Genomic DNA, 12,742 nt, shown 5'->3' on the forward strand with positions numbered 1-12,742 from the left:
GCTTGAGCAGCTGGGGAGTGAGGCAGGAGCAGGTGCCTCTGCAGGCCACCGTCACAGGCCACAAAGCTGTGCTGTGCCCCCATGGGCAGGCGCCAAGGTCCTTTCCTGGGCATACACGGTGCTCCCCTAAGTTTCTGGACAGACAACACACAGCCAAAAGGACCTAGTCACAATGTACCTGACCACTCAGTGTGCTCCTGGGAACCCAGACGTCCTCCTGCTTCTCATTTTACCTCATTTAAATATTAGCTGATCCTGATGTCTTGGAGAGGAGCAGCATTTGGGTAGTGCCATGAGGGAGGTGATAAAGGGGGTGGAGCGGGGAGTAAATAGTGAGAAGTAAAAAGAGAATGACACCTAAAGAGATAAGCAGGGAGTCTTGGAGCACATAGGGCACATTTGCTGTGGAGGAACCACTGGCATGACACAGACAATCAGCCACTTACTCTTCGTGGCTGAAGGGACTGGTATCATCCTCCCGTGGTCTCGCCAGGCAGTCATGCTGAAGACTGTGAGACTGTGCACTTATCTTTTTTTTTTTTTTCTGTTCTTTTTGAGACAGGGTCTCATTTTGCAGTTCAGGCTGGTCTTGAACTCGCTTTGTAGCCCAGGCTGCAACGATCTCCCTGCCTCAGCCTCCCGAGTGCTGGAATTACAGGCGTACACCACCACACCCGGCTGCACTCTCTTTTAACAACAAACTCTCAGTGAACTCGGTGGCACAGTCTTTGGGAGGAGTCTCCTTTCCCAGGTGATTGGTATGCGAAGGCAAGACGGTGGTCTCCTGTCCAAGCGGGTATGGATTCTCTGGAACTGCCCACAACTCAATGGTGTAAGGTACAACTAATCTCTTTTTCTATTAAAAAGCTGGCAAGGCCAGACCGTGAGTCTAATTAGTCAGACATGTTCCAGGGTGCAAGGCAGCCAGCAGTGTCAAAACGGGGTGACACCTGGTGATGGCAGACCCCGATTCTCAGCCCGGCTGTTCCTTCACCTTTCTCGAAGAGCCATGCTGTCCACTGCTGCATTCTCAGGTGCTGGGCTCAGGTGTCGGCCGTGTTTACCTCTTTGGAACAGAAGTAGTGCACGACCACTCCATTGGGGTATCTTGCGAATGCGCTGCAGGGAGGGAAAAGGCTCAGGAGTGAGGATGAGTTGCACAGATTCCTCCCCCAGAGGCAGAGGCATCCCATCTAGGAACCAGAAGCGGTACACTCTGACCCCAAGGGACAGCTGCCCAAGGGCCTGAGTTCCTGGCCACCATCTCTGGTAAGAAACTGAACAGAAGATGAGCTGCACAAAGTTCAAGTGTGGGAGGACATTTCTGTCCCCCCCCACCCACCAAGTACTGAACCCAGGACTCCAGGGGTGCTCTACCCTAATCTATATTCACTGGCTTTTTTAAAAAATGTTTTTAATTTTTAAAATTATTTTTAAAATTTTGAGATACGGTCTCACTACATAGCCTGGGTAGGACTTGACCTTACTCACTTGAGGGTTGGGAGGGGATATTTCTTATTAAAAAATCAGTGTAGACTGGGGGTGTAGCTCAGTGGTAGAGTGCTTGCCTAGCATGCATGAGGCCTAGGTTCAATCCCCAACACACACACACACACACACACACACACACACACACACACACACACAGAGCGAAAGCTCAGTCCTGCTTCGCTGGCTGACAACACTCAAGACAATAAGCTGCAGGTCATTTCTAACAAAGGACAGTGAGTTAGGCCTTCGGAAAGGAAGCAGTCTTCCAGCCATACAAAAAGGGACGAGGTGTCCCTTAAGGTGAGGAGGCTGGCTGGAACATGTCTTCACACTGTAAGATGCCAGCTCAGGAGCTTGCTCCAGTTATGAGACAGCAGGCTGAAAGATCTCTGTATCCTTTCAGAGACTCATCCTTAAAAAATAAGGACTTGCAGCCCACAAATGTCTCTCACACACACCAGCCACATCACTATTTCTAACTGCTAAAAGGAAAGATCTTTTGGTGTAAGAATTCAAGACTCCATACTACACGTTTCAATTCTCAGAGCCACTGCCAACAGACGCATGGCCTGCCCTCTGGATGCACAATAAGCAGAGCTAGTCAGGACAGCCAGCAGCTGTGCCTTCCCCAGGGTCCTGAGTGCTGCCTGCCCCTGGAGAGCATGCATCGTGCTCAGAAGCTTCGAGGACAGGCGACTCACCTGTTCCCGATCTTCTTCTTGCACACCATGCACACCTTCTCCTCCGTGATGATGCACTTCACCTGCTGGTGCAGAATCCGCTCTTCTTGCACCTGGAAGAGAGTTTGGGGGAGAAGCTCCATGACTGTGCATACAACGGAAGGAGGGGTCACATGGCTTCCTGTCAGGGTCCGGGTTCTCCTCACTCGAACACCTCCAGTTAGGTGTCAAGCTGGCTGGGTCAGCCTGTGCTGACCAGGTACATAAAGCTCTGCCTTGCTGGGAATGGACCATGTGGAAACTGTCACACTATGAAACAAGGCCACCCTTGAGTCTGGAAGACCCATACCCTCAGGAACTCAGCATGGAGGAGGTTCTTGAGCACTTGATTGAACCGTTTCTTTTGTGCATTTTCTTCTAACACCCTTTCCAGAAAGATGCGGATGTCGTTGATCTGAGTGTTTGCTGGCAGAAGGTTGATGGCCTAAGGACAGGCACAGAAGCGGGGATAGGTTGAGGCAGTACAGGAGTGACTTGGAAAACAGTGTAGGACAAGAGCTCTCAGACCCTGGTCCCTGTTCCCACCCCTCTTCCCATCCAGTGCCCCACAGCCCTCTGAGGACCTGTCTGACCTTGGTAGTGTCCAGCTTGCTATGGTGTAGCTCAAGGACCTGCAAGGCAGCCTGGAGGTTGGCTTGTGGTTCCAACAGCTCCAACTTCATTGGCCCAAGGCAGTGAATACTGGGGGGTGACAAGTACATCCGAAGCAGCGACAGATACACCTGTCTCACATAGACACAAGTCACACACATCAGGGGACAGCACCCAGCCAGACTGAATGTGCCTGAAGATTAGGGGAGTTGGTCTACAGCAATAGTGCTTGGAGAATTTTTTTTTTTTCTTTTGGTTTTTTTCCAGTACCGGGAATCGAACTCATGACCTTGTGCTTGCCAGGCAGGCGCTGTGCCACTGAGCTAAATCCCCAGCCCCATGCTTGGGGAATATTTAAAGCTCATCATTTCCACCTCTTAAAATTTCAGGAAATTTAAACAGCCAATGAGGGTGTTAAAGACTGCTTTTTCCCCTGAGCAAATGCCTTGTATTTGTTTAACTTTATACCACTTATAAAATGCTAATAATGCAAAATAATTGAAAAGGATTGCTCATTCTCTTTGGCTTTGAAAGCCGAGACCCTGGCCACCTTTTGGCGGGCAGGGATTAACCTTAGATGGAACACATTTCTCAGTGGTTCCAATAGCAGTGCCATTCGGTTTCTCTACCTTGGTACTCAACATTTGGGGCGGGGTAATTCATCGTGGTTGGGGCTGTCCTGTACATTGTTTAGCAGCTCCTCCGGCCTCTACTGCCTGCATTCTAGCAGCATCCGTGCCCCAAGTCATGACAATCACAAATGTCTGAAGACATTGACAAACATCTAAAGGCCGGACCTCTCAGATGTTCTTTCTCTATTGGGCTGACCACATACATTTTTGTTTTTTGAGACCGTATCTCACTACATAGTTCAGGGTGGCCTTAAACTCACTATATAGTCCAGGCTAGCCTTGAACTCATGGTGATCCTCCCGCCTCAGCCTCCCAAGTGCTTGGATTATAGGCATGTGCCAGCCCACATAAGTTATTACACAAATCTTAAGAGTAAAGGGACAGGGGTGCTATTAATAATCACATGGATGACAACAGATGTAAGCCAGAACTATCCCAAGCAAACCAGGACAGATGGTCACCCTGCCTCTCCCTCAAACACATACAAAACTCAGGGCACTGCCCTATGCCTCGTCTCCTTTAGCAATTCACACCAGTGCCATCCAAGGGCACACTGATGGGGTGAAGTCTGCTTAAGGAGAAAAAAGGCACACATGCTCCCTGGGCCAGGGCCACTACTCACTCACATCTTTGTTGCCGTCTTTGCTTTGGTCATAATGTTTATGGCAGTACCTGCAAGGGAAAAAGTGGTGAGCACAGGTAAGGGGGTAGATCAGGATGAAAGACTCCAAGCAGCCCCCCGAACATCTTAAGATGGCCAAGACCAGGGCGGGTAGGGAAGACAGGCTGTACGCCTGTAGCCGAGTGGGGAGCTGCCTTCTGAGCCTCTCATGGTCCGCAGCTCCCTGGGGGCTGCTGGGAGACACCTCGAGAGTCAGGCTGACTTACTCCTCCGCCATCCTTGTGTCCTTCAAGACGTGGACATAGATGAAAAGAGCTTGCTCATGCTTCCCCATGCGCCCCAACAGGAGAGCTCGCTCTTCCAAGAGGCCTAGGAGGAAGAAGGAGTAGGAGTTACTGCCACCACCATGATGAGGGTGGGGGACTAAGCTACTAGTGAACTGAACACTGGGGCAGGGTGCAGGCTTAGTGGTGCACACAATAGCACGGGAAAGGCCCGGGGCTCAATCTGCAGCATCAGAATAATAAAAATAATGACATAAAATGGGAGTAAATAGGAGGAAATGACTATATTTTTTACAAGAGGGAGGCAGCTATTTTAGGAGGCACCTATCCCACCTTTTTAAGATCATTTATGGTAACAACACTCATGCAGCAGCCAAGTACACAACAAGGCCTACACAAGCCAGATGCTCTGAGAAGGGAAGGCAGCACTTGGTCTCAGCACTCAGAGCGCGTACATCAGACAGACATGCCTTCTGCAGATGAATATGCCAGATTACAAAAACTACTAACTGATGAACATGGCCAAGAACAAGTTCCAAAGCAAGGAACAGGTTCCAACACAGCTATCAATTAGCATGCGGTTCACACCCAGGGAGGAGGCCTCGCTCAGCCAAGGTACAGAAATGAGTCTTCAGAGGTGTCAAAACAGGCGCTGGCCTGGAAACCTGGTTTCCCTAGACTCACCTCTGTGGAGGAATGGGCAGCAGCAGGAAGGGAAAGGCTAGGTTTTGCAGGACCTTGAGCTTAGCGGCTTCTGGCTGTAAGCCAGACACTCACCATCAAAAGGAAAATCACAGATGAGCCGTCCTGGGTCATAGTAGCTGGAAATCTCCAAGAACATGAGCAGCTTTTGCCGGTATTCTCCCAGCTCTCCCTGTTCCTCTCCAGCAGGAACTGGAGCTTTGCCTTTAAAGGAAACCAAGTCAACACGAAAGGATGCTGGAGAGGTGGGTGGTCAGCGATGTGGAGTCACCAAGAAAAATGAGGGAGGAGGCTCGGTGCTGCCACATGACCAGAAGAGATTTACTAGGTGGTCTCTATGGCCCCCGAACAGCAGCTTACAGTTACAAAAAAAAGGCTAAACAGAAACACTGGTAGGTTGATTAGTTTCTTGTCAGCATGGCTGTCATCTTATAGACAGAGATCCTTCTGTCTGCCCCTACCGATGACTCTCAGAGATGGCCAGACCCAGACAAGGCCTTGTTCCTAAGTCTCACGTGCTGGGCCTGGGTCACCAGGTATCCGGCTCCTCTAAGGGACTTCCCACTGCCCACCCTCCAAGGCCAGGGCCACTGGCTCTGGGGGGCTCTGGTACCTGCAGGGCAGGACAGGAGGTACTCCTTCATCAGCCCTTGCACCTTCTCGCAGTACAGCTGAATCAGGCGGTTGTGGAAGCAAGAGCCTGTCTCTTCCCAGACGTGGATGATGTGCTCCTGCGGAGGGACGCATGGCTGTCTGGCTGCTGCCCTCCCCGCTATAACGCAGGCTTCTAGTCTCCCTCACGTTTTTAAAGCACAAAGGGTCCTATCCACATTATCCTCTAATGAAGCTGCCAAGATTACCAAGGGGCAGCTCTTCAGAAACCAAAGGGAAACCCCACAGTGCAACCCAGCAGTATTAGGAACTGTTTTGTTCAATTTCCAATCTCAAGTCCTTTTAATTTTGTCCTATAACCCCTCAAACTCTTATATTAGCCCACGTAAGTAAGGTTAAATGTGTATATTCTGGTACTTGAAACCTATCTGATTATCCTGTGGTTACAGCAGAGTTTGGCTGTATAAACGTGACTGACTCTTTTCTAAAGTATTCTTTTATCCCCCTGCAGTTTACTAGATTCAGAAGGTATCATTAACAGCACCATTTCCACCTTGGTTTGCTAGATCTCTTTTTTTCAGAGGAAGTTGAAATAACCCTTTTCCTTGCACTTCCACCAGCCCCAAGTGACACAAACCCCAAATCTGAACTGCCTGATAACTGAACCACATAGCCCTGGATGCTGGGTTTAAAGCTTTTTAGTGCAGATCAAAAAATACCTTACCAGGTAAGGAACAGCCAGACTCCTAAAATTCTCTATTAAGAAGCCAAGCACTCGATCTCGGGGCAGAGCCTCCACCTCCGGAAGATCTTCTGTAAATATCTGTCAGAACACACCTGAGTTCTCACAGCTGACCATGTGACTGTGATCTACTGAGCCCATGCGAGCAGGCACAGGGATCAGGTGGGCAACTTGGAAGAGAGGTGCAGGAGAAGCAGCCAGAGCTGCTTAGGGTGTAGAAACAGGGCCACAGGTCTCCCAGCCCCAGGGCAAGCTTATTCTATTCTCTGCATTCCCTTCTGAGCCACAAGGAATGGCAGAAAGCTAAACTCCCAGAGCCCCTCCTGCAGCCACTGCTGTCCCAGGGACAATCAAGACCAAACCCAAACTCGAGGGGCCCTTACACCCACCTTCAGGCCATCTTCCGGGAAGTCTCTCAGCACCCACACTGAGTAGGAAAATATCAAATGCAGATTTTCTGTGCCTGCAGGAAAAGTCAGACTTGTCAGCACTGGACAGAACAGGACCTGTCCAGTGGGCCTGGGAGGGCAGGAGTCCAGATGGTTCCAGAGCTCATGTCGCAGACAAGAGAGTCTCTTCTAGCATCGGGCACTCAGGGCTGCTTACCCTCCTGGGCTGACCATAGGTCAAGGGGGCATCAAGCCATTTTTGTGCCAGGTGAGGAATGAAGTGGGATGAGCACAACAGAGGAAGGGACCAACCAGCCAGCCAGAGATGGAGAACACAGCCATCCCTGCTGCCCTTGAAAGCTGACTCACCCAGGTGCTGCAGGTACTGCACTGTCCTCTCATGGCCCTTCAGAGGGGAGTTTGCTTTCTTGGACTGGTCCACTAGCACCTGCAGAGCTGGCCACAGAGCCCGAGAACAAGGTCATGGGCCTCTTCCCCAGGGCAGATGCATCTCGGGTTTCACACCAGCACACCAGGGACCCCCGATCCCCGAACCCCCTCTCCCAGCACCTTTCTCGTGGAGCCCCTTCTTTTCATACAGGATTATCAGTTCGCTGTACTTGTGAGCCTTCTTTAGCACGTGCTCGCTCTCCTCGATGTGGCAATGATTGTTCTCCAGGCGCAGCAAGGGGGCCACCAGGGCCACGTTCGTCTGGGGATGGGCGTGGGGGACAGGACTTCAGCAGAAACTGCTGCCTGGGGAGCCCCACCCTTCCCTAGCCTGGACCTGCTCTAGCTGAAGGCCAAGGATGTAACACGAGCACAAGCAAGCAAACAACCCAGAGGGGAGGGGAATGAAAAGAATTAAGATGTGTTATGTACACAGACTAGCTCCCTAAGATAAACGTAATCATTATGTACTGCAAATGTGTACTAATAAAATTCTAACAAAATTTTTTAGTTAGAAGAAAAAAAGAAATCCCCCTTTTAAGACAGGCAGTGCCTGTAAGAGCACTTATGCCCTCCCATAAAACATATCTTCAGGTCCTGTGGGGAGAAAGGAACACTTACTTTGAAAAACTACTGTCCCTACTGACCTTATAGCACCCATCTTAATCTCGCGGGAAAAGAACAGCCCCTGTAAGAGTCTAGGGCAGTATTTTCCTTATCCTCTCAATTCCAAGAATTTCACAGGCCAAGCTGAGTAGATATCATCATCAGAGGCTTATTAGTGGCAGGTCCCGTACAGTATAGCACGTGCTCCACAAGCCCAGGGTTTCACGGCCAGGGGGCCCGAGGGCCCAGGCCACTCACATGGAGGTAGCACTTGAGAAGGGTGGTATCAATGATCTGCAGCAGCTTCTTCTTGGACTTGATGGTGGGTGTGCCTTCCATGAGTGGGGAAGTGCTGGACTGGTGGTCAGAGTCGTTCAGCTTCTTCACCAGCTGACTTCGTTTCTGCAAAGGCCAAACATGTAAGGTCAAAGCCAGGACTGAGCCAGCTTTCCTCTGTTACCCTACTAGGTAACTCCGAATATCTCCAAACCAGCTCATGGCTATCAACCATAATTGCACATTAACATTCAGTTTTAGGGATCAAAAGAGATGGCTGCCGAGTCAGGGATAAAGTTTAATGGCACATGTGCCTGCCTGGCAAGTGCAAGGTCCTGAGTTTGACTGCTAGTCCAAAAAATATATATATTTGATTAAACACATTTAAAACAAAACAGACGGCTGCCGAATGGCCAGATATAATGACAACACTTATCTATTTTTTTTGAGATCAGTTTTTGCCTATTCTTTTCTCTTTTTTTTTTTTTTTTGAGACAGGTTCTCTCTATATAATTCAGGCTGGCCTTAAACTCACTATGGAGCCCAGGCTGGCCTTGAATTTGCAGCAGTCTTCCTGCCTCAGCCTCCAAAGTGCTAGGATTATAGGGTTGTGCCACCACACCCCAACTGCCTATTCTAATTTACAGAGCCAGGAGAAGTAGGCAGGAGAAGTATTTCTAGAAAAATTGTAACATTGCCTTCCACTCCCTGCATCTGGGTCAGTGTGTGCCTACAGGTCTGATGGGCACACTTAGGCTTGGCATTCTCTCAACACTGGGCTCCCAGGTACCCAGCTCTGGCCTGGCAGGCTGCCAGGAATCGGTTTGCTTTTCTTTTCTTTACATTTAGCAAAGCTCTCAGTCTTAGGTGTTTTATTCCCTCTCTGGCACAATCCTGGTGTTGGTTAACTTCATGCATTCCTAGTATCAGTGCAGAAGACCAAGAAAGAGTGTGTGCTTATGAGCAGAGGGCACTCAACGACAGCACAGGCCTTGGGGCAGATCACCTCCCAGGAGTCTTTTTCACTTGGCCCAGGCATGTGCAGTAGGCAAGCAGAGGCGAGTGTGCTCGCCCCTGACAGCCTGCCAGACTGAGCTGGGTACCTGGAAACCTAATGTCCAAGGAGTGCCAAGTCTATGTGTGCCCATCAGACCTGCAGGCACACACTGCAGGGACGCAGGGAGTGGAAGGCAGCATTACAATGTTTTCAGCAATACTTCTCATGCCTACAGGAAATCTCTTACAAAGATCGGCAGAACACTTACAGAGGAGAAAATATTCATGACGTCTCTAATCCGCAATGGGTGCCCAGGATGTACGTAAGAGCCTCGTGTAAGATATGTCATGTACAGGAACCTAATAACCCCAACCAAGGCAAACATCATAAGCCATAACATATGCTAAGACAAACAGCATCAACAGGTACGAAACAGGTGAATGGGGAACTAGAGGGGAAAGAGAGGGGGAGGGAAGGGATTTTTTAAAAAAGCTGTAAAATGTACATGTAATTGTTCTCCACGATGATTATAAACTGTATGAATTACAAACATGTACTAATAAACTAAAATTAAAAAGTATGAAATAACCAAACTCAAAACAAACAAAAAAAGAGACTTGTATGACAGAAACTGCAGGTTAGGTTAAGAGGCTTCAGTGAAGATTTTAGTTTTAATGTTGACTTTAAAATTTCACTAAACTTAAAAAAAAAAAAAAAAAAGCCAGATGTGGTGGCCCATGCTTGTAATCCCAGCACTCAGGAGGCTGAGACAGGAGGAGTGTTATGAATGTGAGACCAGCCTGGGCTACAAAGTGAGCTCAGCCTGGGCTATCAAGTGAGCTCAAGACCAGCCTGAACTGCATAGTGAGACCCTGTCTCAAAAAGACAGAAAAAAAAAAAAAAATTTCCCTTAACTGTCCATAAACTGAAAAATGATTTTAATCTACACACTTCCCAAAAAGCATGTTATAGAAGAATATTTATTGATAAGAACTTTCTCAATATTTAGCTTAATTTTAAAAAGTAAGCTATAAAACAATTTATAGTTTGATGTCCATTTGTGACAAATACAGCAATAAAAAAGTACATAAAAGTAGCAGGGCATGGTGGTGCACTTCTATAATCCCTGTACTCTGGAAGGTGGAGGCAGAAGGAGCACAAATTCAAGCCCAGCCTGGGCAATATGGTGATTTAGTGAGTCCTTGTACCAAATTTAAGTATTAAAAAAGGGGGGTGGGCTGGTAAAAAGCTCAGTGCAAAGGCCCTGAATCAAATCCCCAGTACTGCAAAACATAAATAGTGAAAATAAAAAAAGCTAACAAATAAAGACACATAAAAGTCTAAGAGGGCAACATAGCCCAGTAAGTAAACTATTAGTAAACTTACTACAATAAATAAACTTATTACAGTAAGTAAACTATTGGTTACTTACCTTTGAGGGTTACAATTATATAGTGATTTATATTTCTACTTTGTACTTTTCTATGTTTTCATAGAGCTGGTATTTTCTCCATATGTCTGGTATGAAAAAGTTTGTTTTAAAAAAAATTTAGCTCTCTTCTATGAACTAAAATGTATACTTGATAGTTCCTACAGTAGCTTAGTGTGAATTTACTAGGAATTCTGTAAGTTTCTTGGTGTTAGGATTTTGCAAAACATAACTCAATCGTACTGTTCACCTGGGAGAACAGTGGCCCACACAGACTTCAGCAGCACTCACTCCTGGTGTGCTGGCAGCATTCCCCAAGGCCCTCAATCCCTGCTACAGAGAAACAGGTAATCGAGTTTCAGGTGGAGTCTTCCTGCCCCTGAACAGTACTTACCTGCGTCAGGTAGTCGATGAGCGCTAGGTGAGCCTTCTCCAGCTCAGCCCCTGAGAGCACAGGCAATGGGTTAGGGTACTGCAACTGCTTCCTGTAGTCTGTGGGCAGCAGGTCGGGGTACAGGCCCATCACATGGGTGGGATCTACAAGAAAGGCAAACGTGAGTCCTCCGCAAAGGAGCCCAACAATAAGGGTAAAACAAGATTATCGCAACAGCAAAGTAACCTCCAGACTGATTTTTTTTTAAAGGAATGCTTCTATGTTCAGAAAGACGCAATGGGCTGTGAATATACAATTTAAATATTATACGTATATTTCACTAAAACATTATAAAAATGGCATGACTATCCTGTAAGACAGACACATTCACAGAATTAGAAATGAATATTTATCAACTCTCTAAAGTAGAATACAAAAAACTTCCAAGAAAAAATTGATGATATGGAAATGAAAAAGATCAATAAACTTAATAAAAAAATTTTAAAAAAAAATTATATGTCAAAAACCAAGTATTAGTTTTAAACACCTCCCCAGGGCAACAGGCGGGAGAATGTATTTGTAATGTACATGGGCAAGAGGTTAATACATTGATTATACAAGACCAGGCTGGGGATGCAGCTTGGTGGCAGAGCGCTTGCCTGGCATGCATGGAGCCCTGGGCTCAATCCCCCATACCACCATAAAACAAGTTTTGATTATATAAAACAAATTCACACAAACTGGTAATGAATTTAAGATTTTACTTGGACAAAAGAACTGACAAGAGAAAGACAAAAATAAATACATTAAAAATGTAATGTCAAAGAGGTGATATTTTCTTTTTCACTCCTTGGAATTCCCGGTAATTTCATGGATGCTCAGAGACACAAATGGATGCCCCTGCCACAAGGACTGGCTAACTAACCACTTAGGTGCCACACTGCTGCCTGTGGCCAATGCACTCAGCATGCACTCCCACTTCTTTCTGGGTTCCTTCGGCCCCATGAACAGTGTGAAGCACCTTCTCGCACTGCCCTGGGGCTCTGCCAAGGACAAGCGTAAGTGTGAGCACCGGAAACTGGAAGTGGGACAGGGTCTCTCTCTTCACGTTAGTCGCCAGCTTCCTAGTGCCTACAGCCAGACTCAGCACATCCCTGAGTCTAGTTATCCCCCAAGTCTAGGTATCCCCGCATCTAGTCATCAGCTCCATCCTCATTAGAGGCGCTTGCCCAGACCCATCTGCTGTGACTACTGCAAGCCCTGTGGGACGCAGGCAGCCATGGGGCCCGGCCGAGGAAGCTGAAGCATCTGCCAGGCTCCGCATTACAGGACATGGCCAGGAAACCGAAGTCCAGCCACAGGCACCTGTCCCCTACTTCACCAATTCATCTGACAATCTGTGCACTTTGGTAAAACAGACGGCAACACAACATTTATCATTTTAACCACAAGCAAGTGGGCATTTAGCCGCACTGCATCTATTTACACTACTGAACAACTTTAACCGCTTCAGAACTTCCCATCATCCCACAATGAAACTCTGTACCCAATAAATGGTCGCTCCTCCCTTGGTCCCAGCTCCTGGTAACCTCTGTTCTACTCTAACAGGATATATAGGTCACTATAAATGCCCTGACTACTACAGCTATGTTTTATAAGTCAAATTATACAATATGGCTTATATCGCTTAGCACAATGTCTCAAGGTTCATCTATTTTGTGGCATATATTAGAATTCCCTTGGTCAGTGGGAGAGCAATGGCAGTACTAGGGAACGCTCTATCTATCAGTCTGTGTGTGATTCGTT

The 12,742-nt window shown here is 47.6% G+C and overlaps 1 protein-coding gene across 2 annotated transcripts in view; it reads right to left on the minus strand.

The window, feature by feature from the left end:
* Window positions 1–604: 604 nt before the first annotated feature.
* Vps39 (vacuolar protein sorting 39 homolog (S. cerevisiae)) overlaps window positions 605–12,742 on the minus strand; it is a 43,103-nt gene continuing 30,965 nt past the window's right edge. For both annotated transcript variants that reach the window (XM_005381326.2, XM_005381327.2), the window contains 14 exons: window positions 10,958–11,100; window positions 8,120–8,263; window positions 7,376–7,517; window positions 7,175–7,261; window positions 6,806–6,879; window positions 6,399–6,497; window positions 5,676–5,793; window positions 5,138–5,266; window positions 4,343–4,445; window positions 4,081–4,126; window positions 2,804–2,953; window positions 2,521–2,655; window positions 2,193–2,284; window positions 605–1,119 (listed from right to left, as the gene is read on the minus strand). In XM_005381326.2, coding sequence (XP_005381383.1) covers window positions 1,044–1,119; window positions 2,193–2,284; window positions 2,521–2,655; window positions 2,804–2,953; window positions 4,081–4,126; window positions 4,343–4,445; window positions 5,138–5,266; window positions 5,676–5,793; window positions 6,399–6,497; window positions 6,806–6,879; window positions 7,175–7,261; window positions 7,376–7,517; window positions 8,120–8,263; window positions 10,958–11,100 — 1,538 coding nt within the window. In that variant the 3' untranslated portion in view covers window positions 605–1,043. The remainder of the gene's footprint in view (window positions 1,120–2,192; window positions 2,285–2,520; window positions 2,656–2,803; window positions 2,954–4,080; window positions 4,127–4,342; window positions 4,446–5,137; window positions 5,267–5,675; window positions 5,794–6,398; window positions 6,498–6,805; window positions 6,880–7,174; window positions 7,262–7,375; window positions 7,518–8,119; window positions 8,264–10,957; window positions 11,101–12,742) is intronic.

The sequence above is a fragment of the Chinchilla lanigera genome, unplaced genomic scaffold (assembly GCF_000276665.1).
Source record: "Chinchilla lanigera isolate Chin_1 unplaced genomic scaffold, ChiLan1.0 scaffold00015, whole genome shotgun sequence".
In the NCBI taxonomy this organism is placed as follows: domain Eukaryota; kingdom Metazoa; phylum Chordata; class Mammalia; order Rodentia; family Chinchillidae; genus Chinchilla; species Chinchilla lanigera.